Source organism: Aspergillus fumigatus, chromosome 7 (assembly GCF_000002655.1).
Source record: "Aspergillus fumigatus Af293 chromosome 7, whole genome shotgun sequence".
Taxonomy (NCBI): Eukaryota; Fungi; Ascomycota; class Eurotiomycetes; order Eurotiales; family Aspergillaceae; genus Aspergillus; species Aspergillus fumigatus.
Genome location: NC_007200.1, coordinates 989,378 through 1,014,393, shown reverse-complemented (window position 1 = coordinate 1,014,393; position 25,016 = coordinate 989,378). Strand labels below are relative to the sequence as shown.

The 25,016-nt window shown below is 50.6% G+C and overlaps 9 protein-coding genes and 1 non-coding gene across 10 annotated transcripts; 6 read left to right on the top strand and 4 right to left on the bottom strand.

The window, feature by feature from the left end:
- Nucleotides 1-1,733: 1,733 nt before the first annotated feature.
- On the top strand, nucleotides 1,734-4,115 carry AFUA_7G04450 (uncharacterized protein; the record flags this gene model as incomplete). Its single annotated transcript, XM_077805185.1, has 4 exons — nucleotides 1,734-1,755; nucleotides 1,867-2,517; nucleotides 2,586-3,258; nucleotides 3,311-4,115. Exons 2-4 carry the CDS (start codon nucleotides 1,986-1,988, stop codon nucleotides 4,113-4,115), a joined length of 2,010 nt encoding a protein of 669 aa, XP_077661313.1. The 5' UTR covers nucleotides 1,734-1,755; nucleotides 1,867-1,985.
- A 956-nt stretch (nucleotides 4,116-5,071) lies between these two features.
- AFUA_7G04430 (ribosome biogenesis protein RRS1) lies at nucleotides 5,072-5,906 on the bottom strand (the record flags this gene model as incomplete). Its single annotated transcript, XM_743973.2, has 2 exons — nucleotides 5,745-5,906; nucleotides 5,072-5,675 (listed from the first exon to the last, which is right to left on the bottom strand). The coding sequence occupies exons 1-2, from the start codon at nucleotides 5,801-5,803 to the stop codon at nucleotides 5,072-5,074; spliced, it is 663 nt and encodes a 220-aa protein (XP_749066.1). The 5' UTR covers nucleotides 5,804-5,906.
- Nucleotides 5,907-6,170: 264 nt separating this feature from the next.
- AFUA_7G04420 (mitochondrial 37S ribosomal protein mS29) lies at nucleotides 6,171-7,763 on the top strand (the record flags this gene model as incomplete). Its single annotated transcript, XM_743974.1, has 2 exons — nucleotides 6,171-6,804; nucleotides 6,892-7,763. 2 exons carry the CDS (start codon nucleotides 6,171-6,173, stop codon nucleotides 7,761-7,763), a joined length of 1,506 nt encoding a protein of 501 aa, XP_749067.1.
- A 710-nt stretch (nucleotides 7,764-8,473) lies between these two features.
- AFUA_7G04410 (uncharacterized protein) lies at nucleotides 8,474-11,329 on the bottom strand (the record flags this gene model as incomplete). Its single annotated transcript, XM_743975.1, has 1 exon — nucleotides 8,474-11,329. The coding sequence occupies one exon, from the start codon at nucleotides 11,327-11,329 to the stop codon at nucleotides 8,474-8,476; it is 2,856 nt and encodes a 951-aa protein (XP_749068.1).
- Nucleotides 11,330-12,609: 1,280 nt separating this feature from the next.
- On the top strand, nucleotides 12,610-16,336 carry AFUA_7G04400 (uncharacterized protein; the record flags this gene model as incomplete). The annotated part of the gene is made up of 2 exons (XM_743976.2): nucleotides 12,610-12,924; nucleotides 12,989-16,336. The coding sequence occupies 2 exons, from the start codon at nucleotides 12,610-12,612 to the stop codon at nucleotides 16,334-16,336; spliced, it is 3,663 nt and encodes a 1,220-aa protein (XP_749069.2).
- A 1,337-nt stretch (nucleotides 16,337-17,673) lies between these two features.
- On the top strand, nucleotides 17,674-19,049 carry AFUA_7G04390 (uncharacterized protein; the record flags this gene model as incomplete). Its single annotated transcript, XM_743977.1, has 2 exons — nucleotides 17,674-18,015; nucleotides 18,072-19,049. The coding sequence occupies 2 exons, from the start codon at nucleotides 17,674-17,676 to the stop codon at nucleotides 19,047-19,049; spliced, it is 1,320 nt and encodes a 439-aa protein (XP_749070.1).
- A 464-nt stretch (nucleotides 19,050-19,513) lies between these two features.
- On the top strand, nucleotides 19,514-19,585 carry tR(ACG)9. The gene has a single exon. It is a non-coding gene (tRNA).
- alcB (zinc-dependent alcohol dehydrogenase) lies at nucleotides 19,539-21,006 on the bottom strand. Its single transcript, XM_077805184.1, has 3 exons — nucleotides 20,698-21,006; nucleotides 19,767-20,631; nucleotides 19,539-19,674 (listed from the first exon to the last, which is right to left on the bottom strand). Exons 1-2 carry the CDS (start codon nucleotides 20,828-20,830, stop codon nucleotides 19,862-19,864), a joined length of 903 nt encoding a protein of 300 aa, XP_077661312.1. The 5' UTR covers nucleotides 20,831-21,006; the 3' UTR covers nucleotides 19,539-19,674; nucleotides 19,767-19,861.
- A 1,272-nt stretch (nucleotides 21,007-22,278) lies between these two features.
- AFUA_7G04370 (uncharacterized protein) lies at nucleotides 22,279-23,057 on the top strand (the record flags this gene model as incomplete). The annotated part of the gene is made up of 2 exons (XM_743979.1): nucleotides 22,279-22,939; nucleotides 22,978-23,057. The coding sequence occupies 2 exons, from the start codon at nucleotides 22,279-22,281 to the stop codon at nucleotides 23,055-23,057; spliced, it is 741 nt and encodes a 246-aa protein (XP_749072.1).
- A 64-nt stretch (nucleotides 23,058-23,121) lies between these two features.
- AFUA_7G04360 (SDR family NAD(P)-dependent oxidoreductase) lies at nucleotides 23,122-24,522 on the bottom strand (the record flags this gene model as incomplete). The annotated part of the gene is made up of 5 exons (XM_743980.1): nucleotides 23,122-23,440; nucleotides 23,555-23,586; nucleotides 23,649-24,066; nucleotides 24,137-24,402; nucleotides 24,454-24,522. The coding sequence occupies 5 exons, from the start codon at nucleotides 24,520-24,522 to the stop codon at nucleotides 23,122-23,124; spliced, it is 1,104 nt and encodes a 367-aa protein (XP_749073.1).
- Nucleotides 24,523-25,016: the final 494 nt, after the last annotated feature.

The following is a 25,016-nucleotide window of genomic DNA, read 5'->3' as shown; positions in this document are numbered from 1 at the left end:
ACCGTCAGAGCCGATTCTCTTGACCACTGGGAATTATCTTTCGGTGTAGGGAACAATGGCCCTAACCATTGTTAGGCTGTTCGGTGCCTGTATAAATCCCCTGAAGTAAACAAAAGTGTGTTGGAAATCTGGAGATCCTCTGGTAAAGGGGTAGGCGCTCAAATAGCTGAATGCTCTTTACTACTTCAGAATCCTGTAGAGAAAAGAATAAAAGAGCAAGATTTCATCCATAGTATCATTGTCTTGGTCTCATTTTCTTGGTCATAGAGCATGAAAACCCGCCCAGACAAACTTAATTGTCCCAATGTGTTCGATGTTAAGCATCACTAATCCCTCTCCCATTCAATCGAGGATTGACATCGCAATGAGAGATAGTATCATCAAACCAGCCATGGACACAGATGATCTCCTAGGAAATATGCTTTATCTGTTTGGATCCAAATTTCCATGACGATATTGCAAATAATTGGGACGATCCAGATTGAATATCATTTACTGTCCTGAGAAGCACGTACACCAAAAATGGTGGCACCTGAAGTGTCCACTAGACATTTATAGATCCATAGAACAATTTCCTATTCGCTGTCATCTTCAATCGCCACTAATCTCCTCCCCCTTTTCTAAGCTTACCACGCAGCCGCGCTTGCATTATTATTATTGTTGTCTTGCCCAACTAGCGCCTGTCAAGGACTCAAAGGAATGTGTTGTCGCTGCTACAAGCAGTTAGCGATGCTGTGAGATATCTATGAGATACTTAGCCAATCTACAGAGTACGACTTCGTTCTCTAGTCTGTGCGGGACCCGTCCTCCTACTCTGTTATTGCTACTACTGTAAGCCCCTACTTACACAAGCCTCTCCATTCTACACAGTACTCATTTACAGCGACATTTTTCTTTCCTTTTTCTGATTGTTGGAAAATCTGTAATTTCTATCAGAATATTGGTTCTTCTCTTTAACAGTCCTTTTTTTCATATCTAGCCACTTGGAAGGTGCCGTGGCGCTTCGCTTCTGTCTTTGTACTCTCTTCACCGACCGCCCCTCGATTCCACAAGGGGAAAATATTCCCACAGAACGTACACGAAAAATTTCAAGGCATTAAGCAAGCGTACATACGTTCAATCATCATTGCCTATAACATTCGCAGGCAACGATCGTGAATCGCTCGTCTTTAACTACGATAGATGGAAGGCCACAGAGGCTAGACCTTGGGCAAAGAGCTTCCAAGAGTATGAGGGGTGACACTTTGGTAAGTCAGAGAGATGTCTTTGTTGAGCAAATCCAGGCCAAACTCTCATTTTCTCTTGTGATGATTCCTTTCATGGAAGGATGTGCTTCGTCAATGGTCATCAAGGGGTTGAGATTATGTCAATGTCAGCTTTATTTATAGATCGCCTTGGTTCATTCTGAGACCCCTACATTCAGTCATGCTCCTTGCGGTGAAAGACATCATCCTACATGCTTTTTATCTCTTCGTTATTCATACAGCAGATTTTGCTCCTTACTATCTCACTAATGGTCGTGCGACTTCTTGACAGATCTCAACCCCCGAACCATAATACTCCCTTCAACGACGATCCGTACCGATAGTGCCCATCTGAAGCATCGAAAGAAGTACTGGAAGGGCTGGTTCCGTTCCAATACTTTCATCGGACAGATCTCAGAAGACGGTCTCGCTCGCCCCTTCCTCTCGGACATTTCTCGAAGGAAAGTTGAATTAGCTCCATCATCTGGACGATTGGGAAAGTGTCGGACGGGTAAGTCCATAAGCCAGGACTGTCTACTCATAGCCAGCTCACTGTGATTTTGACCTGTTGGTTAAACCTCTAAATTCGTGCTGACCATGCTGATGCAGACAGGTCGATTAGATTCCCCTCATAGAGCTTGCACATCCAGTGGGCGCTTGATATATCACTTTTCCCTCCCTGGCGTGTTTTTGCGATACCCCTTCAAGTGAATTGCTCCGCGAACCGACGCACGTCTAAGAATGCCTTCGAGACAGTCCGCCGTTCCCAATCTAGACCTAAGCTCCTTCAACCTGCAGGCGAATGCGAAGAACTCATCCCCACTTACCCCCGGCGCCCAAAGCTCCGACAGAGCCAGTCCCTTAACACCCCGTTCTCCCAAATCATCGACCAGCTCGCCATTCTTCAAGGGAGCGACCATCCGCCCTGTAACACAAGAGTCCAATAGCAAGTCGAGCAGTCCTACTTTCCCACTCTCTTCTGCTCAATCGGCGGAACCCACGACTCCTGGTTTCACAGCCATTCCTCCATATCCTCCTTCGCCAAGGGATTCGCCCAAGCACAGTCGCGAACCGTCTCGCTCTTTCTTTGCAAACCTCAAAGCGCCGAAATCTGCACACAGAGCACAACGCTCAGACGGTTCGGGAAGTTCAAACGACAAGCCCAAGAGCCGGGGCAGTTCTAGGGATCGCAGAACACAGATCGCTTCCAAGTCGTACGAGTCGACGCCAGATCTTCCTGGTACAATAGATCGCGCAGCTCAAGAGGAAAAAAGTAAGCGTCTCGCTTCATACAACGTCCTGCGTCTTAGTTTTTAGATATACTAATGGCAGGTCTGATAGACGGAGTTACGGCCGAACGCAAGAATCCTCCGCCGCTTGAGACCAAAAAGGTTGGCAACGATCTTGAGACCGGAAATCCTACGAAGAAGAACAAGCCGCGCTTTGCCAATATCTTGTCGCGCTCTCGTTCCATCAGACTTGACGACTCTGCGTTAAATAGAATAGCCAATCGGCGTCCGTCAGCGCCTCTAGTGAAGCTTGAGGAAGGCAGCAAACGGGAGGCGGAGATGACTCCCAGGACATCTACAGCACGACAAGACCGCGGCTTCAAGGGAGCTGGGAATGCCGCAGTGCGTACCTATGCCGTAGATCGCGCCGGAGAGCCAGTAAGTGGTCAGGCTCGGAAAGAAAAAAATCATGTCGGCTCAATGGTGCCCTCCGCTTCATTAAGTCAGGTGTCAGGTGCCTCTGCTGCTCTGTTTAACAACATCAAACAGTCTTCCAGTGGTGCTGCAGACAGACTTGGAAAAGCAGGAAAAGGATTCTTTGGAAAGATCACCAGGAGTGGCAGCACAAATGAACGCGAATTACTCAACGATGACAACTATATCTGCTCTGTCATCAACCTCCCTCTCATCGAGCAGGCCAGACGAACACGCATAGCAAAGAAGCTGGAAGACTGCCGAGACAAGACTGAGTTTTGGATGCCTGCTTTGCCATATCGTTGCATCGAGTGAGTTGCCGTTCTGTCGAGCCGGTTGTCGCTTATGCTAACATCACGTCAGCTATCTCAATTATAAGGGCTGTGAGGAAGAAGGACTTTACCGTGTACCCGGTAGTGGTAAAGAAGTAAAGCATTGGCAACGGCGGTTTGATACAGGTAAGCTGAGCTGGACCAGCGTTCATATCTCTCTCGCTAACTGCGCAGAACTCGACATCAATCTTTTTGACGAGCCAGATCTTTATGACATCAATACAATTGGATCTATGTTTAAGGCTTGGCTACGGGAGCTGCCCGACGAACTTTTCCCGAAGGAAACCCAGGCCATGATTGCGGAGAAATGCGAGGGCGCAACTACCGCCCCGCAGTTGCTGAAGGATGAGCTCTCGAAACTGCCACCCTACAACTACTACCTTCTTTTTGCAATCACCTGCCATCTCAATCTCCTCCACTCGTATGTCGATCAGAACAAGATGGATTACCGGAATCTCTGCATCTGTTTCCAGCCTTGTATGAAGATTGACGCGTTCTGCTTTCATTTCCTCGTATGCGACTGGAAGAATTGCTGGCAGGGTTGCTGGACCGAAAAAGAGTACCTGCAACTTGAAAGGGAGATGGACGAAAAGGAGAAAGCCGCATCTTCGAAGACGGGAGATGTTGATCACTCCTCTCTACCTTATTCAGATGCTAACGAAAGAGCCATATCTTCTTCCGGCAGCAGTCAAGCAGCTGCAGAGGATGAGCCAGCGTATCGTCCTGAGACAGCCAAGAGCAGGAAACAGAAGCCCAAACAGATTGAGACGTCACACACAAGGAGCATCTCCCAGCTCCCCGAGCTCGGGCCCCCCTTGTCTCCAATTCAGATATGACCTTTATTCTCCGCTCACAATCTTTGAAAGTTGTGCCGTTGTTGACACTGCTGGCCTGACAAACTCACAAGCTACATCAACCGTGCCCTCCCTTACAAACTTCTCCGATGCGTTCTTCTTGCCCCTTTAAGAAAGCTTCCTGCTTAAGACACGGACTGGATCCGAGGTCTAACTAATCTTCTTGTGGCTGTACATTGAGCTTGGCTTTTTCCAAGATCCTGCTTGCAATTCGTGATTCTCCCTACTTAGCCATCTTGGTTTCTCTTTTTCGCGCACAAAGTTGCGGATGAATCATTGGATTCAACGCTTCCTCCGGTGCCACCATCACTACTCTTTTTCCCGTCTCTCAATTGTAGTTCTTTGCGAAAGAAGTGCATAGATTGGCGCCTTGGGAGTTGGGTCATGGGTTTTCATACGAAGTTTTTTGGTTGTACATTGCCTCAGCTAACGTGCAATATCCTGTTGGCCCATTGTTTTACTACATGTTCTTGAAACGCCACATTTACTTTTCTTTTGCCATTTGATTCCCAGCTTGAAGCTTTTTTTCGATGTTACTCATTTCCATTGCGTGCATACCCTTTACGCTGTCATTCCTTTACTTTGTTTGTGCGCCATTTGTATGCCTCTGACAGCCTCTCACTGTAAAATATCCAGGCGAAACTCTTATGCATCGACTTGAGTACAAAGCCAAAACGAATGTGAATGGTCGCAACCTGTAGTTCTAGACCACTTTGCATTTGAGATCTCAGATGATCGGGGTATGATGCATTAATCTGATCCTGTTTTGTTTGGTCCAACAGTGAAAATCCGTAAACGTGATATAAACAATCGAAAGACCGGCGACTCCAATCCGAACTCCTGCTTTTGTTGGCCAAGCCCAGCGTTTGAGACACATGAAAGAACAACGAACGAAGATCAGATCTTCGTCTGGTGCACCCGAAACAGTGTCTGCATGCTTATCCACCACCGGACTTGCGGGACCTCCGCTCATTAGATCTCATCTTCCTCTCATTGCGGCGTATTCTCTCCTTGCGTTCGGCACGCGACAAGCCACGGATCGAACTGCCCTTAGCCGCCGCCTCTTCTTCCTTCTTCCAGTCCTTCTCCTTGACCTCTACCAGCCACTCATCATCTGACTTGTTTTTGCCTTTGTAGCCCCATCGAGGTACCCATTCACCCTTCTCTTCGTCGTAGACCAGCTTCTTGCGGCGCTCCTTGTCTGCCAGCGCAGCTCCGGGTTTGTTGCTATACTTGCCAATACCCTTCTTGCGTGCGAACAGCTCCCACTTGGTAGGTGGCTTGGGTGTGGGCAAGGGCTTGTGTCGTGGGAGTACAGTCGCTGGGGGAGGGAGAGTGAGGAGGACACCGTTCTGAGCGGAAGATGTAATCGGGCAAGTAGTGAGGAGCTGGTTGAGGAGGGACTGGGTGCCGTCTCGTGCGATGGCCTTCAGCGAGGCGTTCAAGGGCTCTGAGCGGGGGAGTTCAAGGGGATTAGGATCATTGGCCATTAGGTAGCCCAAGTCGAAGGTGTACGGGGTGGGCTTGGAGACTGTGACAGGACTAACGGATCGAAAGAATCAGCATCTGTAGTGATGCGGTTACTCGCTTGTTCATGACCATTATACTCACAGTCTCTCGGGTTTGGGCTTAGCCTCAGAGGCAGCGGTCGCCATGTCGACTTCGGTCATTGTGACAAGGGTACCGATGCCGATTCTTGAAGAATGGCGATATATACCGGTGAGGTTGGAAAATGCGAAATTTAGACGATTAGTATGGACCAGTATCAATCCCGATCGGACTGGCCCCAAAAAAAAGTTGCGGAATAATTTTTGGGAGGCCGCTCTAACCCGCGTTCGGATTCCACGCTTAGAGCGGCCACTGCGCTAAGCCCTAAATAGTAACAGGAGAAGTTCGAAAATGTTGCTCTGAGACCCCAGCCGCATTGGAATTAATACACTCAGGCAATCAACGGCAACAGCCTGTGTCCCTCTCCTTTGAACCTTTCAGCAGCCTCCATTGACCGGTTAACGCTGGCCTCTGCGCCAGTGTGTCGCAATGGTTTCCTCTTTCTGCTGGAGCTGCTTGACGCGGCTTCGTCCGACCACTCGAGCTCTTCTACCACCGACGTTGGCAACACCCAGAGTAGCGGCATTCCACTCATCATCGGTGCAATATGCAAACCCGACAAAGAAGAAAGTCAGTCTTGATGGTCCTCCCAAGTACCGTCAAGCAAAGTCAGCCAAGATGAAGAAGAAGAAGCCCGTTGACAGGCCCCGTCCGCCACCTGTGGGAGAACGCAAGGCGCTCCGGAAACGCATTGTTCTCAGTAACCCGAACGCTCTTGAGGTTCAGGGCATGCAGGACCTTACAGAAGAGACGATGGTGGATTCACGCCTTCGCGGGACGGTCCTAGGTCTGCCCCTGCCGCTGATCGATCCGTTAAGAGCCGTGCAGGCTTTCAAGCCCAAACAGGGTTGGTCGATATTCCGCCGTCCCGGCACGGTGGTAAGACGGGAAACTGTGGAACTGGGAAGACAGTTTGACATGATCTCGGGTGAAGGCGAAGACAAGGGCAAGGTGGTCAAGAAGATCGTTACTGGTGTGCGAGGAGCGGGAAAGAGTGTGCACCTGCTGCAAGCAATGGCCATGGCCTTCACTAAGAAGTGGGTCGTGTTTACTGTTCCTGAACGTACGTTATGACCCTGATTGCCTATTCCCTGATCTTCTGTTTCCTTGATTACTCCATTGGTATACGTGGGTTGACAGAGCATTTTAGCCCAGGACCTCGTCATCGCACATACCGGCTACGCGCCCCTCTCTGACGAAGCCCCCAATCTGTACGTCCAGAATGAAGCAACAGCTGCCCTCTTGTCTCGTACAGTCAAGGCGAACGAGGGGGTCTTGTCAGGGCTCAAGGTTTCTCGGGCGCATCCCGCTTTCGGCTCAGCTGTGAAACCTAGCACGAGCCTGGCAGAGCTTGCTACTCTTGGCATTAACGATCCCGCTGTGGCCTGGCCTGTCTTTGAGGCGCTGTGGGCTGAACTTACTGCAACTTCTGCGTCTCCCGGCTACGATATGGCCTTCAAGACTCGCCCTCCCATTCTTGCTACTGTGGATGGCCTGGCACACTGGATGAAGAACACTGAGTACCGAAGTGCTGACTTTGAGCCCATTCATGCTCATGATCTCGTCTTCGTAAGACACTTCCTTTCGCTGTTGAAGCCCGGTGCCGGTCAGCCTACCCTTCCGAACGGGGGCATGCTGCTCTATGCCACTTCCGCCTCCAACAATCCTACTGTCTACAGCTTCGAAGTTGCTCTCAAGCAGGTAGCAGCGCGCCAGGCTGGCCTTAATCCTTCTGCTCCCGAATTCCCTCAGGCCGACCCCTACAGTAAGGTTGACAAGCGCGTTCTTGATGCGTTCGACTCTCCTAAACCCTCCTCCGCTAAGGAAGGTGCTCTGGAGCTTCAGACTATTGGCGGCCTTACAAGGGATGAGGCTCGAGGCTTCATGGAATACTTCGCACGCAGTGGACTTCTCCGGGAAAACATCAATGACGAGTGGGTTGGGGAGAAGTGGAGCTTGGCCGGAGGTGGCATTGTTGGTGAATTAGAGAAGTTGGGTAGACGCCTCAGAGTGATGGCCTAAACGACTCCAGGCAACGTCGTTTATTCATCTAGAGCTGCGCTAGTGGGGTTTCGTGGCTCTGTGTATAAACCTTTTATGGCATCGAATCTCCGTCCATTGTGCTGTGCTATAAAGGATGGGGTTCCGCTTTTCGTTAGAATATCTGTACTTTACCGGATGTGTTGGGTTTCTTCTGTGTCTGTATGCTATAATGGAGTCACTAAAAGATACAATGACTTCGCTTCTTTAAAACTGACGGTGCCTCTCCTGTCGTGATGAACATCTGGTACCTTTGATTTTACTTCGATGATAGACACTGCGAGGGCACGTTGTCTATTCCGGCGATACCAGGCAGATTGATCTTGTGTAACTACCTTCAAGGAGTATTATCGACAGTTTAAGTCTTCATTCGAACTGAAATCCATGAAAAGCTACCGATATTATCATGGAAGGCTCCTCACCCTCTGCCAACTCCAAATAACATAGAGCAATCACATCGATAAAAAAAAACCAAGTTGAATGAATCAACCAACGCAAGATAATCTTCAAAAATATACAAGAGATTCACCCATCGAAATCAACAGAAATGCAAACCGTGTACCAAATCTGGTGCCCCTCAATATAAGACAGTCACTACTCGGCTCTCTGGCAAAAGAAGCATCTCGGCTCCCTTTGCCAATATGTAGGAAACTGATGATGTAGCTTTGATGCTGCTTCCGCAGAGTTTTTTCTTAGAAATCGAAGTTTCGACGCTTGTAAAGTCCATTCTCTGCCCATTTCCCGCGGTACGGGCGCTTCCTTGTTGCCATATAACGCTCCAACTCCGAGTCAGACTGCTCTGTGGTCTCAGTCACTTCGCAATGTAAAGGTGGCTCTCTGGCTGCAGACTCCTCTCTGTCGTCATCTGCTCCGTCTATCTGCGCCCGGCCAAGTCTCGTCTGGGTTCTGAGTGCCCTTGTCGAGGAACCCTGACTCGGAAGGGAACTGTTATCTGGTGTCGGATCGCGAGGTGCGGCGCTCAGCGGCGGGTTCTGAGGCGACTGTTGCGGAGTATTGTCCTCATCGCTTGACTCGCCTTCGTGTTCGTCGTCACAAGCACATTGTCGACCAAGCTGTCTAAGCATACCCTTTTCTGTCATGGGCGACTCAGTGTAAGAAAAGAGAATCTCTTTTCCTTTGGGGATATCTTCTTCTGCCCATACAAATACCCGATTTGTGACCCCGCGGAAGTCGAATCCCCACCGTGCGTTATGCTTTCCTGGGCAGGCATGATTGAACAGGCTGAAGCCAGGGTAGAGATACAATGCTCGGAATGACGGGTCGTAGCTTTCAAAGCTTATCCTCTTTCTAGTCATTTCTCGTTGCTTTTCCGGGTCGTCGATCCCCTTCCGCCTAACAATCTTCTTGGCTGGCCCTTTGCTCATCCTTAGGGCCGGTACATCAGCCCAGGGAACCGCATTGATGAGTAATTTCCTTAACACGATTTGAATGACCCAGGTGTCGAACGTGAGGTCGCTGAATATGTCCACGCCCAGCTGCATGAGAATGTCGAAGGGGACCTGGATATTGGCAGCCAGTGTGAACGGAAATGCTACTTTCTCATCAGCTTGGTCCGAATTATCCTCAAGGATCAGGAGTTCATCGATCTCGTGCGGCATGAGGCTCGGGTCCTGAAATCTCTCACGTCTCTCGAGCGTGATGTCAAAAACTTCCCTGAGGAGAAGGCTCAACAATGTTCCATGGGCCTCGTTTGTGTGGCTAAAGTAAGAATAATCCTTATGATTAGCCCACTTCATCATGTAAGGGCGCATAGCATCATGCAGCCATTTCCAGTTTTTCCCGCATGCCCGAAAGTGATAGAGCCTCCGTGCAATTTCGAGGCATGTCTTGGACCCAGGGCCTGGGGGACAGTAGCTTAGCGGTATAGCTTCTTTCTCGTCGAGTAGAACGCATTTGCATGCGGCGTTGTCTTGTCCAGCTTTGATCTTCCTGATCCGTTCCTGGTCCTCTTCCGGCCACGCGCCATCAAGCTTTTTGTAACAGTTGTCGCATCGTGGCGTGCTTGCGCTGTATTCACACCGGTCCGAAGGCAGCCTGTTCACACCGAGATGTCCCCGCATTGCCGGCTCCTCGACGAAAATTATCTGTCCTTTCTTAATCTTTTCTGTTGCAAACACTCCTAACGCTGTGGCGGAATCCTTAACTGGCTTGAGGCGCTCTACAGGTCTGACCTGGCATCTCGTCCAGGGGAGGGCTTGGTTGTTTCCGAAGAGCCTTTGATTCAATTCATCGAGGAAACCTTGGTCGGTGCGATGTTTGTCACTCGATTCATATGGATATAGCCTTTTTGTCGAAACCTTTCCTGCCCGGGACTCGTGAAACCAAAGCTTTTTCGCCTCTTTGTCGTCGTAAGCCTGCTCGAAATAAGCCTCCATCACCTCGCGACGTCGCTCGAAAGGTCGTCTATCGCGGTCCGGCATGATGACCCTTTGAGGGAGGTATTTCTCCATGGCTTTGCCATCCTCTCTGGCTTGAAGTGCAGCAAGACTAAGGCCGATGATGTTATGAAGTGCCTTTCGAAGGGTTGGGATGAAGTAGTTAATCCCGTTAGGTTGGCGCATTTTTTCCACCTCTGGCGGTACGTCTCCCGTATCAGTGTGCATCCCTGCCATGATATGCTGAGAGATGGCGTGCCAGATTCGGGGGTAAAGCCCGGGTTGGCGGTTTCTGCACCGAGCATCGACAAGCACCTCGCAGAGAAGCTGGGCCCGGTAGGCATCTCCGATCGCAAGGTCAAAAAAGGCCTGTTGATAGTGACAATAGGCACGGCTGATCCAGTATGTCGGGTTGTATGGGCTGAGTTTAATGGCCCAGGTGTACATGTCCAACGTGTCTAACTTATCGCCCGGGTGGATTCTTCGTCCCCGCGGCTTCCCTGAGGATATTCCCCAATGTCCAAGGTCGCTTCTGGAAAAGAGCGTGAGAGACTTTCGCTCATAGTCACAAAGACGCTGGCGTAAGACTTGCGATGTCCCGGTTTCAGGTTGGTTTCGGTCCCTAAGCTCCTGCTTCAATCTTGCCACTGTCAATTGGCGGGAAGTCATTACATCGTTGCCTCGAATAAGGATGGGACCAGGGTTGGGCGCATGTCCCCAGTCTTGCAAGATATCGTCGATACCCCATTTCGCCTGATCCATCCCCATCTGTGTCCATTTATCTTGCCATTCGGACTCTGCAATGGGGTACATATGCTCCCGCAGGAGAAGCTCGTACACCTCGAAGGCGAGCCCCTCCGTGTGGTTCATTGCCCTTGTATCGTCGTCATCATCAGGCCGAGGGAAAGGATGCTGGCCTAGGCTGTCCAAGTATTCTCGGAGCTTTTGAGTGGGACGATCCCACAAGATGTGTGCTAGCTTCGCATCTTTTGATCCCACATATGGGGCCCAGTCGATCTCTTGAAACTCGTCCGGCCTGGGAGGGAACTCCGGTGCATAAACCACCTCGCGAGGCGGATGGGATAGGAAAACTTCCGTCCACCATGCCTGGGCTCTTTCGGGATCTGAAGGAGGACGAAGACCGAGTACCATTATTTCAGCAGCAAACAGCAGGAGTTCTGTAGGAGAAGTCGGTATGGCCGATGAATGGTTGAACCATGCAGGTCAGACTTGTCATTCGATAGAACATTGTATATATCTACTTCTTCTTGATGGCCAGCAATGAGAGAGAGAATGTCGAACATACAGGGCAACAAAGAATCCTTTGTCCAAGGACAGGGCAACAGATGCCTAAAAAAGTGATTCTTTCAGGGACATGTCGCACATTAGACTTTCGAAAGTCCAGTGGTTCAAGGACAAAGAGACACATGCATGCAAGATGGTCGGTCCCAAAGTAGAGTAGGCCTTTTGTTTACCCTTCTCGGCTGCTCGCAGTTGATTCCCATGGTAGCATTCAGGAACAAAGGAAAGCCCCGAGTTCCCCGATTTGGCTGTCTTTCATTATCAAAACCAACCCATGAAAAACGCAAAAGCATGTGGATAACAGAAAGCATATTGATTTTAGAATCAGTCGACCTGTTGAGATCCGGCGTATTTAAACACTCGACTGTCGAAGGCTCTATGTCAACATGATATATATAGGTCAAGATGATACCTACTGCGGATGTTCTCAGCATTGATGTCCCGTCAGCCTTATTGCTTGTGCCGAATATCGATGAATGACATCTCTCAGCACCCCGAGTAAGCGTGGTGAAAGAAAGAACGTGCATCTCTGCCTGGTCATTGAATCGGGACGGCGTCGTTCAAGATCCTCGTTGGAGTCGAGGTTAATCAGGGTTCACAAAGCAATCATGGCCGTATTCTGTAACCAAGAACCCTTAAGGTCCAATAACGATACATTAAGCGATACTAAGATGATTGGTTTCTTGTTTTCGATGTATTGTGGGTCGTGTTGTTGATGGAGAAGGCGGAGCCGAAGGGAGACAATGGTGATGCGAGATGCGGAGTGCACTCAGTCAGCACAGCCTCAGGTGCTTCCTCCATCACCGTCACTTGGACTCGGGTCCTGGGGTCATCGTGAGCTTTTTTTTTTTTTTTTTTTTTTTTTTTTTTTTTTTTTTTTTTTTTTCTTGTCAAGACGCAGTCGGTCATCTGGCCAACAGATTGTTTTTCCTTTATCTTGTCCTCCTGATCCAGGGTTGACTAGGTAGTCATCATCGATTCTTATTCTCCTTGTAAGGCTCATAATCATCCGAACCCCACCGGTTCTGCGGTAAGTGGCCTTCAAGAAAGAAACAGACCGGCAATATCCATGCTAGTCCAGGCGCAAGTCTAGGCGCATATCTGTAACTGACAAAGAAAGTCTCTTAGCCATGTACGGATCGCATTCTCACTCGCATTCCACCGGTCCACCACATTCAAGTCCTTCTCAACCAGAATGGCGTTTACCTGCGACAACTCAACACCAGCACTCCTCATGGTCCGCGGGTTCTGTGGCACCTCCCCCGCCCCCTTCTCCTTCTGCGCCTACTGCAGCTCCTCCATATCATCCTAATACGTACGGATCCATCTCCAATATATCACCTGGCACAGGTGGGGCACCCGTGTTTGGTGCTCCCAGCGGCCCGAATACAACGTCATGGGGAGTGAGATATAAGCATCAGGTCCTGGCGCCTCCGCCGCTACCTGTGAGTATCTGATTCATCGCACAGTTATACGTGGACGACCTCATGCTTATCCGGTCTTACATAGCCCCGATTCCCAAGTGTAACGGAGCATCAGCACCATAATCCTGCGCAAGTTCGGTCACCGACTCTCGGCTCCCCTGGCCATCACAAGCCTCCACCACCACCTCCTCCTGGGTACGGCTCACAGCCTCCGTCCTTCGAGAATCATCAGCAGTGGACAACAGGCGCTTCACATCCATCCCAGCAAGCTACTGCGCCTCTACCGCCTCCCCCTCCACCTCCGCCAATTCCCCAGAGTTACCAGACTCAACCCACACCGTTAGACAACCAGACATGGCAACAGCCGAACCACCCTGCTTACGCAGGATTTCCCTCCAGTCAAACTCTTCAGGTATCGTCCTACTCAGCCTCAGCACATGCGACCGAACCCAGCTCAGGGCTTCCTCAAAGCATGAGTCCTCCACCTCCCGCCCGACAGCTTCCGCCTGCAGAGCAACCTTGGTCCCAGACCTTGCCAAACGAGCATGGAACCGCTCCGCCAGTACCACCCAAGACTGGTCCTAATGTGTTCCCAGCCAATCATGGCTTGGGGCCTGGAACCCCGTCCGATTGGGAGTACCTGGCATCTACTCCCGGGGCAGGAGTGGGCGTCGAGACACCCGAACGCAAGCAGAATCATCCAATCCATTCCTCGACTGTACCCGACTCACTTCCAAGTCAGCCAGCTTCCTTTACGCCTGAATCCAGTAACCAACACACTGTATCTACTCCACCAACGACGACCTCACCGTCTGCGCAGCCTGCATACCCTCAGCAGCATCATGACAGCGGGTCACCAGTTAGTCCAAGCACTACGCCGGATATGCGTGATCCGCCCCGTCCTGTTAGGGTAAATAGTAGCAGCACCGAATGCAGTATTGTCTCGGCGACTGAAGCGTCTGAAAGTATCGATGGCGTTATCGAAGCTTGGAATCAACCGATCACTGCACAGATCAAATCCACTGTCGAGGAATCTCGGGAGAGTCTGGCCTCAGGGCCTGAAACCAGGTCCTCAACACAGGGGTCGAGCCCAGTCGATATCACACAACAGAAGCAGGAATTCAAGGTTCCTCGGAAGGAAGTCCCGTCGCGCTCGGCTACCCCTGCGTCGAGCAGTGCCGCAGGTGAAACTAGTGGTGGGAGACCGAACACAGCGAGCCCGCAGCCCAAACCACAAGATCCCTATGAAGATCTAGACTCTTGGTCCAAGTCATCGTTGGCACGTTATGTAGCGATGCTGCGAAAAGAGGAGGTTGCTGATTCTGACGAGGAGCGTTTCAAGATATTCACGGCCTTCATGGCCAAGGAAACAAAACTGCGTGAGATCTTGTACAACATCGAACCTGAACAGAACAAGAATCAAGATGGGCCACAGTCGTTACCGAACCGGCATGATTCAACATCTCCTCCCGTCGAGTCGGGCTTGATTCCAGTCCAATCAGCAGAGGGTTATGATGCGGAAATTGCTTCTAACGATGCCCTTGGGGAATCCAGAGATGGCCGCTATAGTCCAGGAGGGCGTCCAATTCTTCCCCAACTGCACCCGCCCCAAACGTCGGGTTTGCACAGATCAGCCTCGCAGCCTAATACCTTCAAGGCAAAGGTAACCAGAGATTTCTCGTCGAGTGCTCAAAATCCAATCTCGCGGGCTACATCCGTCCCGCCCTCCATGAATGACAAGACATTCTCCCCGTTAGCAACAAACCCTCCGCAGCCCATTTACACTCCCTTTCGATACACTGAGGGCCCTCAACGTGGCTCAGATGACCTTACCTTTGACCGCCCTGCGTACCAGGCATACTCTGCGCTGCGTCAAGCGTCTGCAGAAAGTGGTCGTGTAATGTCGAACGCGCCCAACGCACCGAACAGGAACAGGTCGAGCACTGTGACATCTTCAGTGGCTCAAAAAGACTTCGATGAAACTTTCATCGGGCTTATCCGAGAGAAAAGTGTCGCTTATAGAAATAAAACTTCTCCACGGGCATCCTCGCCCCCTCCACTACCAGCGGCTTTTACGCAAGGAAAGAGTGGCAGTCCGATCGATGACCTGCGTTCGATGGTCTCATCGCCATTAGCTAAGCAGTCTGAAAGCTCATGGCACGTTACAACCAGAAGGGATTTGGAGAAATACTCGGATGACTTCAACTACATTCGCGAGGCCGTCAATACTTGGGAGGCTTCAACCAAGGCTCGTCGCGAAAAGACTGACCGAGAGCGTACGCGACGGCAGGAGGAGTCCGAGAAGCATATTGATGACTTATTCAACCAGAAGGAAATTGGCTATGCCGATATCAACTTTCTGGAAGAAGAGTTTCGCCAGAACGAAGCGCGAGTGCAGCTGGACGAAGAGAGACAGGAGTTGGACGATTTTGTCGCTAAGGTCTTCAACCCACTGGATGAGCGTCTAAAGGGGGAAATCTCTGCGCTTCAGGATCATTATGAATCTGCCCTCGCGCAACTCGACCATGAAAACAGCAAGATCAAGGATTCCGTCACCGACAAGTACAACCTGTCTCAAACGATGAAGGTCGTAAATGATATCTATCAGAAGCTCGAAATACGCTATTACAAGCGTCTTGAGATCGCCCTGGACCGTGAGCGCCGGCGCAAGAAGGCAGAACGACGACCACTCGTATTCATGGGAGACTCTGCCGCACTGAAAAAGTTGGACGGGGAGTTTGATCAGATGGAGAAGCGCAATATATTCGAATCAGCCAAGGCGCGAGACGATCGGGCTAACAGGCTTATGGATACCTTTGACAACGCCATCATACTCGGACTGGGCGAGAATCAACGTCTCTTGGATGAGGTCACTGCCAAAGTGACACGGATCGATTCTGGGGCGATCCAGTCGTCTGGTCTAGCAGTACCTGAGGTTGAGCAGTTGTTGAAATCCGTTTTCACTCTGGTCGAATCCTTGCGGCAGGATTCGGAATCTATCCTGCACAGCTTTGGTGTTGCTGACACGGCCCTCAACAACGCGGATTACAGTGTTTCTGTCGCTGAAGCTCGCTACTCCAACGCTGATCCCGAAATCTTCCGCCGACTCGACGACGAGAAGAAGAAGGAAGATGCGAAGATCCAGAAAGATCTCCACTCAAAAATGGAAAGTGTGCGGGTTGGACCCTCCAGGGTCATTGCTAAAATCAATGATCTGCTTGAATCGTTGGGCAAAACACCAATGGTAGAGCAGCCAGTGTCTTCCGAGACTATTCCTGCTGTGCACCCTATGGATGTCCTGCTGCCAGGTCCTCGTCCGCCTACGGTGACCCCTGGGCCCAGGAAGCAGGACGGAGATCCCGAGCACCAGGAGCGGCTTCGGAAAGCCCTGGAGGATGCGAAGAGGAGGAACGCCGCGAGAGGAAGTTCGTAATATGTCAGCTTGCTAACAATTGTGCTCGGCATCGCTCACGCATTTCTTTGTGAGACTTCCAGGAATATATACCACTTTCCTGGTCTTTCTTTATTTTGTCGCTGCGATTCTCAGAGATCATGACTGAACGAATTCCCTTGACTATACCCCTTTATCCTTCCAAGCCTTACGAATTTCCAATGCATACTTCAATTCTGTTTTGAATTGGTCAATTATACGCATGGTCACTTCTGTTTGATACCCCGCAAGTCCACATGCTCTGTGTCGTTAAAAATGAAGAAAAGAAATCAAATCAGACATAGCGATATATTAGTCTGGCATTTGCGACCAAGCGTCTACTTCATAGGTAGTAACTGTAGGTAGTTTGCAAAAAATGTAGCTGTGCCGCATCTCAAGCAATTGCTCCGCCCTGTGGCACAAGCCTGAACCGACGCCCCCCGACTCCGTTGGTTGTTCGTTGCTCAAGCCTCACACCCAACTAATACAACTCAGCTCCTGCGGCATCAGACAGAGAAACACGACGTATCATCCACCTATTTTCATATTTCTCGTTGCTTTATCCCTTGCTAGGTCATCGAAGCTGTACTAAATCCACCTCCTCCGATAAGCCTCACGAGGCTCTATACTTCATGCTTTCAATTATGGAGATCTTACCGCTGTGTAAAGTTTTCGTCACCAAAGGTAAAGAATTTTGATTCGCCAAAATTTGGTGCAAAGATAGAACCCGTTCTGATAGTTTCTAGGTCGTGACTCTAGTAAAGGTCTTGTGATTTAGTGGTCCCTCTGGTCTGCCGGTCAGGATGCCTCATGTCCTGCGCACTCCAACACGCGTTTGGGGACTGGTACCATGGTTCTCTGGCCCCCGAGTGTTGAGAGCAAATTGAACATTCTCGGGTCCTTGGCACAAGCTGGTGCTTCGGTCGAGGGGACGACAGTGACAATTTGTCCGCTTTCCAAATGTCCAAAACCCGAGTGATAGTCCTGCAGCAAAGGTGAATGACGAAATTGGCGCAGCTCGAGGCTCAACATCTGGATCCCGCGACCCGGCGTGAAGGGTTTTGCGACTGACTTGCCGCTGTTCGCTGCGCTTGTGAGAGAGACTGGCGTATTCTGTTGGCTCTTGCTTGTATCATGGTACCCGCTCGCATCCATGGTTCGTTGCGGACTCGGTGGGTGTTCGTATAAAGTGGGCAGATCCGCGCTGTATCTCAGCGTGCTAGTACCATCCTGGGATTTTCAACCGGAACCTGTTCATTGGCACGACTGGTGTCTTGGATCTTATGTCTACGCCCGCAAGACATCTCCACAGACTTTCGATAGGTGGTGACGTTCCCGTTATGGATTCGCCGGAGGAGGGGCCAGCATTCACTGAAGGCGATGCTGCGATGAACAGCTCCAGTATAGAGAGCAGGTCAGGCGGAGAAGAATCGGCTGGGCTGTCAACCATCCAGGCGAACTCCGGCATCGTATATGACCTCGCTCGGTTGGACGGTGACTTGGAGGCGAGGGCGCTTGTTGGACTGACGAGTCACTTTGATGTTGTCGGCTGCCGCTCGATATCGGGGGGTTACGATTTTCACTTGTCGGAACGGCCGCGGGTTCATATTGGATATGATGCTTATACGTGCACCTGTTTGACCTTCTCGAGCCATCCTGAGGTGGCCTGCCAGCATATTTTCGTACGTTGGTACCTACCGATCAGATCATATTTTTAATTACTGATCGTCAGACATAGTGGCTTCTCGATCAGTTACACGGCTGCTTCATCTCCCAGCCACCCGCATCTGATGTATCGTTGTCAGAAAACGGGTTCTCCGAGGAATTCCCCCGTATCGAGCAGCTTCTTGAGGGCAAGCTTGAGGCCGTAGCTGAACAGCTAAACTGGCAGTATCTTCGCTGCGAGTCGGAAGGAGGCATGAGTCGCCTCCAAAGAGTGAGAGATATCATCTCCGCCTTTAGCACATCCACAGTCCTCGAAGACTTTCGCAATGATCTCGTGGAACATGCAGATCAATCACGCACTCCAGAACAGTGCGTGGTCCAGGGTGATTTTGAAGCCACCATGGTACGACTAGCCCTACACGATGACGCTGTCTTCTCCAGTCTATGCAAGGCGATGCCTCCCGGCGCTTGTGCGGCGATCTATTTCGACAAGATGCAGGAGAAGACGCGCAGGCTTCTGGCGGACTTTGATCGCTATTGTCAAATAGGGCAGCTGCCTGCAGACAGCACCGGTCTGGATGTCAACGATGTTGTCGAACAGCTGCAACGAAACGTCAACCGCATTGAGCAAAACATCGTTGCCCGCGCGCCGCATGGCATGGAAGGCGCCGCAAAAGCCCTGGTGTCACTGCTCGAGGACATCTGCAGCCGGAACAAGGATTCTCTCGACGGTAATACATGGGGGCGGACAACATTTCACGGAGAGGATGAGGACCAGCGGAATCTTTACCACCAGCTCATTGGCAGAACAGACGAGACCGGGGACTTCTTCGTACTCAATGCGCTCGAGAAGCTACAGCCTGCTGTTTTGGGTGGATTCGCAGACAGACTGGGAAGAATCCTGCAGAAGAACGAAGTAAACAGAGCTCCCAAAGCCTATCTTCTCAAATTGGGCGCTCTAGTACGCCTGGCTGAATCAACTTCTACTACATCTGGGCAGAAACGCTCGGCCACGGCTACGTCTGGTGGAGATACCAAACGCAGTCGATAATCTTGCAACTTACGACTCCTAGCCGTCATTGTATATGTGGTTCGGTTGACTGTCCGGACATATTCTTGCTTTCCTGAGTTGTTCCATATCTAGATACCCTTGTGCGTTTGATATGATCATTGATTTGTTGTGCTTCATTTGAAATTGTGGATTTCTGGGAGAGGTGTCCTATTCCCATATAGTCAGTATGCTGGTCATCTTGATTCTCGGCTACCTGAATATATATCGATACATATTTAGCACATACCAACATCCACTTCGCGAGTCAAAAGTAGAGGTGACGCTTAAAATCTATTGTGATCAGCAGTACATCTAAACAACATAACCAAGGCTATCTACTGAATATCCACCAACAGTGGCATGGCCAAATGGTGACATGGGAGGTAGTTAATGGCTAGTAGTCAGTAATCACTCAAAAAGGATCCTATTATATATTTAGATTTTACTTATCTCCCAACAAGCTTGGCCGGCTGGCCCAATGGTAAGGCGCTTGACTACGGATCAAGAGATTGCAGGTTCGAATCCTGCGTCGGTCATTTTTCTTTTATTTTTTGACCTTCAATCCTCCACGTATTTCTGTCATTTCCTTGCTCGAAGCCGTTTGGGACAGGCGCCCAATTACTATCTACCCTCAGCAGCTTCATCGTTAATTATTTTCAGCAATAATATTCAAAACGAAACTCACAGAGAACGGGATCAGGATGGTTGGAATCCTACCAGGATCAAGTGCAAAGGACGACAATAATCATCAATTTGACGCATGTTTACCCCAGGAACAACGTACTCGGGATAAAACAACTGATACCGACAGCTTAAGACAAACCCAGAACCACTCTTCCTTGAAGTTTACCCTCGCCCATTTCCTGAAAAACCGCTGTCAAGTTCTCCAATTTCTCAGTGCGGAAGTGAGCCTTGAGGACACCCCGTGCTGCAAATTCTAAAGTCTCGATAGCTTCCGTTCGGTTTCCAACGGCCGAGCCAGTGATCGTGTAATGCTTAGCGACCATAATTCCCGGAGTTGCTGTTGCGATAGGTACAGGAGTATGCTCGGGGATACCCACGCACACAAGCGTGCCGTTAAAACGTAGCATGAGGAGAGCCTGTGCATATGCGGCATTCGAAGCGGTGCAGACAAGAGCGGCATGTGCACCAAGGCCATCGGTCAGCGACTGGACATGAGCGGCGATAGCCGCGCCGTTGTCGTCGGAGGGGAATTTGGTGATGTCCACAAAGTGGTCTGCGCCAGAGGCCTTGACTAGTTCTTCTTTACTGCCGTGGTCGATGCCAACCACGCGCAGACCCATTCCCCTGCTGGCTAGTTGGACTGCCAAGTGTCCCAGTCCACCACCAGCGCCAGAGATGACGACCCACTGCCCTGGTCGGACGCGGCTTCTCTTAAGGGCAGCATAGACTGTGACGCCCGCACAGAGCATTGGGGCTGCCTCGTCTGAGGCAAGCCCGTCTGGAATCGGTGTGACATAGTTCGCTGGCCCTACGGTGTACTGCTGGAATGTGCCCGGGGTATAATACCCGGAAATTTTCTGCTTAAAGCAGAGTCCGTCGGAGCCCGCCTGGCATGGTTCTGCAAAGCTTGTTTGTCAGGCCGAGATTACCACATGAAAGCTTTGGAATATCGGATGGCACATACGGCAATTTCCACAAGCACTCGAGATCCATTTGACGCCAACTCTGTCTCCAATCTTCAAACCAGACGATTCAGCTCCCGGCCCGAGCTTGACGACTTTGCCCACTCCTTCATGCCCACCAACTTGTCCTGGCATTGTAGGATGTGGAAGCGTCTTCCACTAGGAGACGTCAGGGCCCCGCTTCAGGTGAAGATGGACGTGACTTACGCTGTTTGTCATGACACCATAGTCGGAATGACAAACACCCGAGTGTGTTCTATTGTCTTTGTCAGTACGAAGGAAACAACGCAGCTTTTGATTTAGAAGAATAACACAGCGTTTCCATTCAACAGAAAAATATTCCGGGCGCGAGACATACAAATTGATAAGAACCTCACCGGCACCGGGTTCCGGAACATCAATCTCCTCAATCTTGGTTGACACAGTGCCAGGCTGGTCATAGACAGCCGCCTTTTGCTTCTTTGGAATCTCTAGGGCAGCCATATCGACAATATGAGCTTATGTGGTGCTGTTCTGGTGGTATACGTGCAGCGTTGACGGAAAAGCGAAAGAGACGAGTCGCGAAGAAGTGTACTGTGTAGGTGGCAATCCGAATGGTTCAAACCCTCCTACAGTCCCACGGTCTTCGGACCCCTCTTTATCTATTTTGATCTTCATTGTCAAGTCTGTGCTACCTTCGTGCTCCTGAACGAAAAGGGGGAGTAAAGGTGGAGTGGGGAGAGTGAGCCGGCAATTGGGCACAACCACACAACCGTCTCTTCCGCAGCATGATGTGCAGGCCTAGGTATTTCGGATGCGACAGCTTAGATGTCGTACGCTGCGTATCCTGCATGAGCTCGCACAAGGCACAATGTCTAGGCAAGAACTGAATTGGCACTCGACATCTCTCAGCGTCCAATTAAAAGAGTATGAAAGGCGGACAATGAGGGGTATGGCTTGCTCCAGACTGCCATAGTCGCATGCCAGTATGAGAAACGACGGTAACAACTTAGGGTCAAGCGGGAAGATGACCTCGGTTGTACCTCAGCGGCAGCTTATCTTGGAAAATGCACGAGTAGAAAATGGTGGTATTCTGCTGCGAGGCGCGTGATGGGAACGGAAGGAAGAAAGAATCAATTGAGGGGTCGAGAGTGTTGTAAGCCGAAGCGGGGTTCGTAGAGGTTACTTTCCCTGTCCCAGGCAGGATTTATAGTCGAGCAAACCTTTTCATAAAAAACTCAAGGTATTAATGGAACTTGGCGAGGGAGAAGTTTATATCTTCCATGCAAATTGCTCAAAAGGTACTCACCCGATTGTTCGTCCATCCACTGTCAACGGAGGAGCCAGGTGGTACGCTCGGCATAATGGTCGCCGATCGTGATATTTCAGGGAAATCAACAAAGTACAGGTCTTGGATGACGAGCTAAAAGAAACCTCACTTATGTCACATTCTTACACCAACTTCTTGTTGCTTATGCATTGTGCGATACTTTGTAACAGCTGAAGCGCCCTGCCCCGCACTCAGCCCGTCGCAGATACAGTCCAGGTGAACAAATCGCGGATTTCTGCGAAGACCACTACAGAGGAGCATCAAGAACGACGCGATGCCTACTCCAATTGTCGACTCTCACATCCATCTATTCCCCGAGTCGCATCTCCAAACCCTGGCATGGCATGGTCCCAACAACCCGCTTGGATCGCAGCACTCTGTCGACGAATATCGAGCAGCAACAGCTGCAGTCCCTACATCTCCAGACGCAGCACATGACACATACCTGCGCGGCTTTATATTTCTCGAGACCGACCGTATCTCATCGGTTGAAGAATCGGGTGCTGGCTGGTCACACGCTCTGGATGAAGTGTCTCTGCTGACTCGCGTTGCTTTGGGAAAACCGATCGTGGGGGAGGGACATAGAGATGCCGATAGACATCTATGCTTAGGGATTGTTCCCTGGGCTCCCGTACCGGGGGGCCCTGCCGCACTCGCAAAGTATCTTTCAATAGTCAAAGAGAGGACCCAGACAGAGGAGGTCTGGAGGAAGGTATGCGGAGTGCGATACCTCGTTCAAGATAAACCGTCGGGTATCATGCTCAGTGAGGGGTTCATTGACGGACTCAAGTATCTCGGTCGCAGAGGGCTGACCTTCGATCTTGGGGTGGACACGCGGCAAGGCGGTCTTTGGCAACTAAAAGAAGCAGTCGAGATGATGAAGAGAATCTACGAGGGTGTGGATGATGGAGGCGCTGCAGTGACACTGGTGATTAGTATGTTCCGTTCAAGCCAATAACTGATTGACATGCAGATGAACTGACCGAGGCACCATGCAAGACCATCTCTGTAAACCGAATCTTCGGCTGCCTTATTCGACTCCGGAGTCTATAACTTCTCACCCCGAGTTTCTTGAATGGAAGTCTCTGGTCAGTGCCATGGCTCAATATCCTACAACTTACATGAAGCTCTCTGGCGGCTTCTCAGAGTTACCTCCGCTTGCCTCGACACCGGATCCAGACATCGCGTCCCTGGTTGATAGACTACAGCCATGGACGGATGTTGTTTTCGAGGTATTCGGTCCAGAGCGAGTCATGTTTGGATCGGACTGGCCAGTTTGCAATATAGGTGGAGGCGGCAATGAACTCTCTTGGAATCGCTGGAAGAGCGTTGTAGAGAATGTCCTTGAGAGACGAGGGTTGACTGATGAACAGAAGAAGGGGTTCTGGGGAGAGGTTGCAGCCAAAGCGTATAATATCAGGATGTGAATATGCAATCTGCGATTATTATATACATATATGCGCCCTTGTCATCAAAGTCATCTAGAACACGCTCGCCAGCATAACAATCGTCCCAACCAACATCAGTATCGTCACTGCAGGTTGACAAACAATCCTCCATCCACGAGAAGCTGTGCGCCAGTCTTGTACAGTTATTAGTAGCCATCCCCTAAAGCCACAGCCAGGGATATGGATCAGCACTCACCACATAGCCACTTAATTCATCACAGGCCAAGAAGACAGCCGGGCCAGCCAGATCAGGAGGTTGACCCAACCGTCCCAGTGGGATCCTCCCCTCCATATACGTCCTCTTGACCGGATCACTCATGTCCTCATCATTCAACTGGGTCCGGATAGTTCCCGGGAGTAAGGCGTTGCATCGGATCCCGTACTTTCCTAGCGCTACAGCAGTCGATTGCATCAGGCTGAGCACTCCAGCCTTGGTAGGTGTATAGTGTGTCTGCTGTCCACCTCCAACCAGCGCGGAGATGGAGCTGATTCCGATGATGGAGCCGCCAGGTGGTGACTGGGCCAGGGCCATCTGCCGTGCTGCCGCTTGTGTGGCGTAGAAGGCTCCACAGAGATTCGTGTTCACCGTGTGCCCGAGGAGTGGAGGATCAACCCTGCCAGGTTGAACGGTCAGTAGCTGTACAGACGGCTTGCAGCAAAGACATGTATAGCAACTTGACTTACTCTAGGAACTCCTCAAACTTGCACACTCCAGCATTGCTCACAAAAATGTCTAGCCGCCCGAAAGCCTCGACTGTCTTCGCGACAAAGTCCCGGCCTGTCTCGGGCTGTGAGACATCTCCAGCTATTGTGATGAATCGTCCCCCCTCGCTTCCAGTAATCTCGCCAACGTCTTTCAGCATTGCCTCCAGCAGCGGCTCTTCATCTGGACGTCCGAGATGGTTAACTGCTACCCTTGCGCCATGACGCAGGTACTCCAGAGCAATCGCCTGAGGAACAAGTTAGCCGAGTCGCAATTCCCAGGTATAAGAATTTCATACCCTCCCAATACCCGTCAGTCCGCCCGTAATGGCCGCAACCTTTCCCACCAACAGCTGAGGCAGAGGCATCGCGACACAATCTGTATCCTGATCGACGTATGTCTACCACACTTCAAATTTTCACTTAAACAATGCAATTGGAGGAGGACTTAACGGAAAAGCCAGTAATACACAAGGATATAATAGTTGATCTCCGGTCCGATCGTGATCTTTTTTTTTTTTTTTTTTTTTTTTTTTTTTTTTTTTTTTCTTTTTCTCACACGAGGGCTCCTGGGTGGTCCTGGGACCCCGCCGAGGGGTTGGTGATAAGAGGTGATAGTGGCAATTGGTGGAGTCTTTCTTGTTCGGGCTTCGTGCTATTGATACCCCGATCAACCCATCCCACTTCCCCACACTACTCCATACATACTCTAGAGCATCGGAGCAAACGCCGACTGGGAACAGGAGGGGACCGTATGTGCGGACGTAGATGAGGGGTGGTACGTACTGGTGCTGCACGACTTCGAGACTGATGAGTCTTCCTCAAGAACATGCTGCTCATTAATAAAAACACCATGATTTAT

Excerpts from the sequence above, each read along its gene's own strand:
- alcB (XM_077805184.1), bottom strand. The coding sequence starts at position 20,830 with ATGCCAGGACAAGTTGGTGGGCATGAAGGAGTGGGCAAAGTCGTCAAG. Across the intron at positions 20,632-20,697 it reads GAGTGCTTGTGGAAATTGCC|AACCATGCCAGGCGGGCTCC; the intron begins GTATGTGCCATC and ends CAAGCTTTGCAG.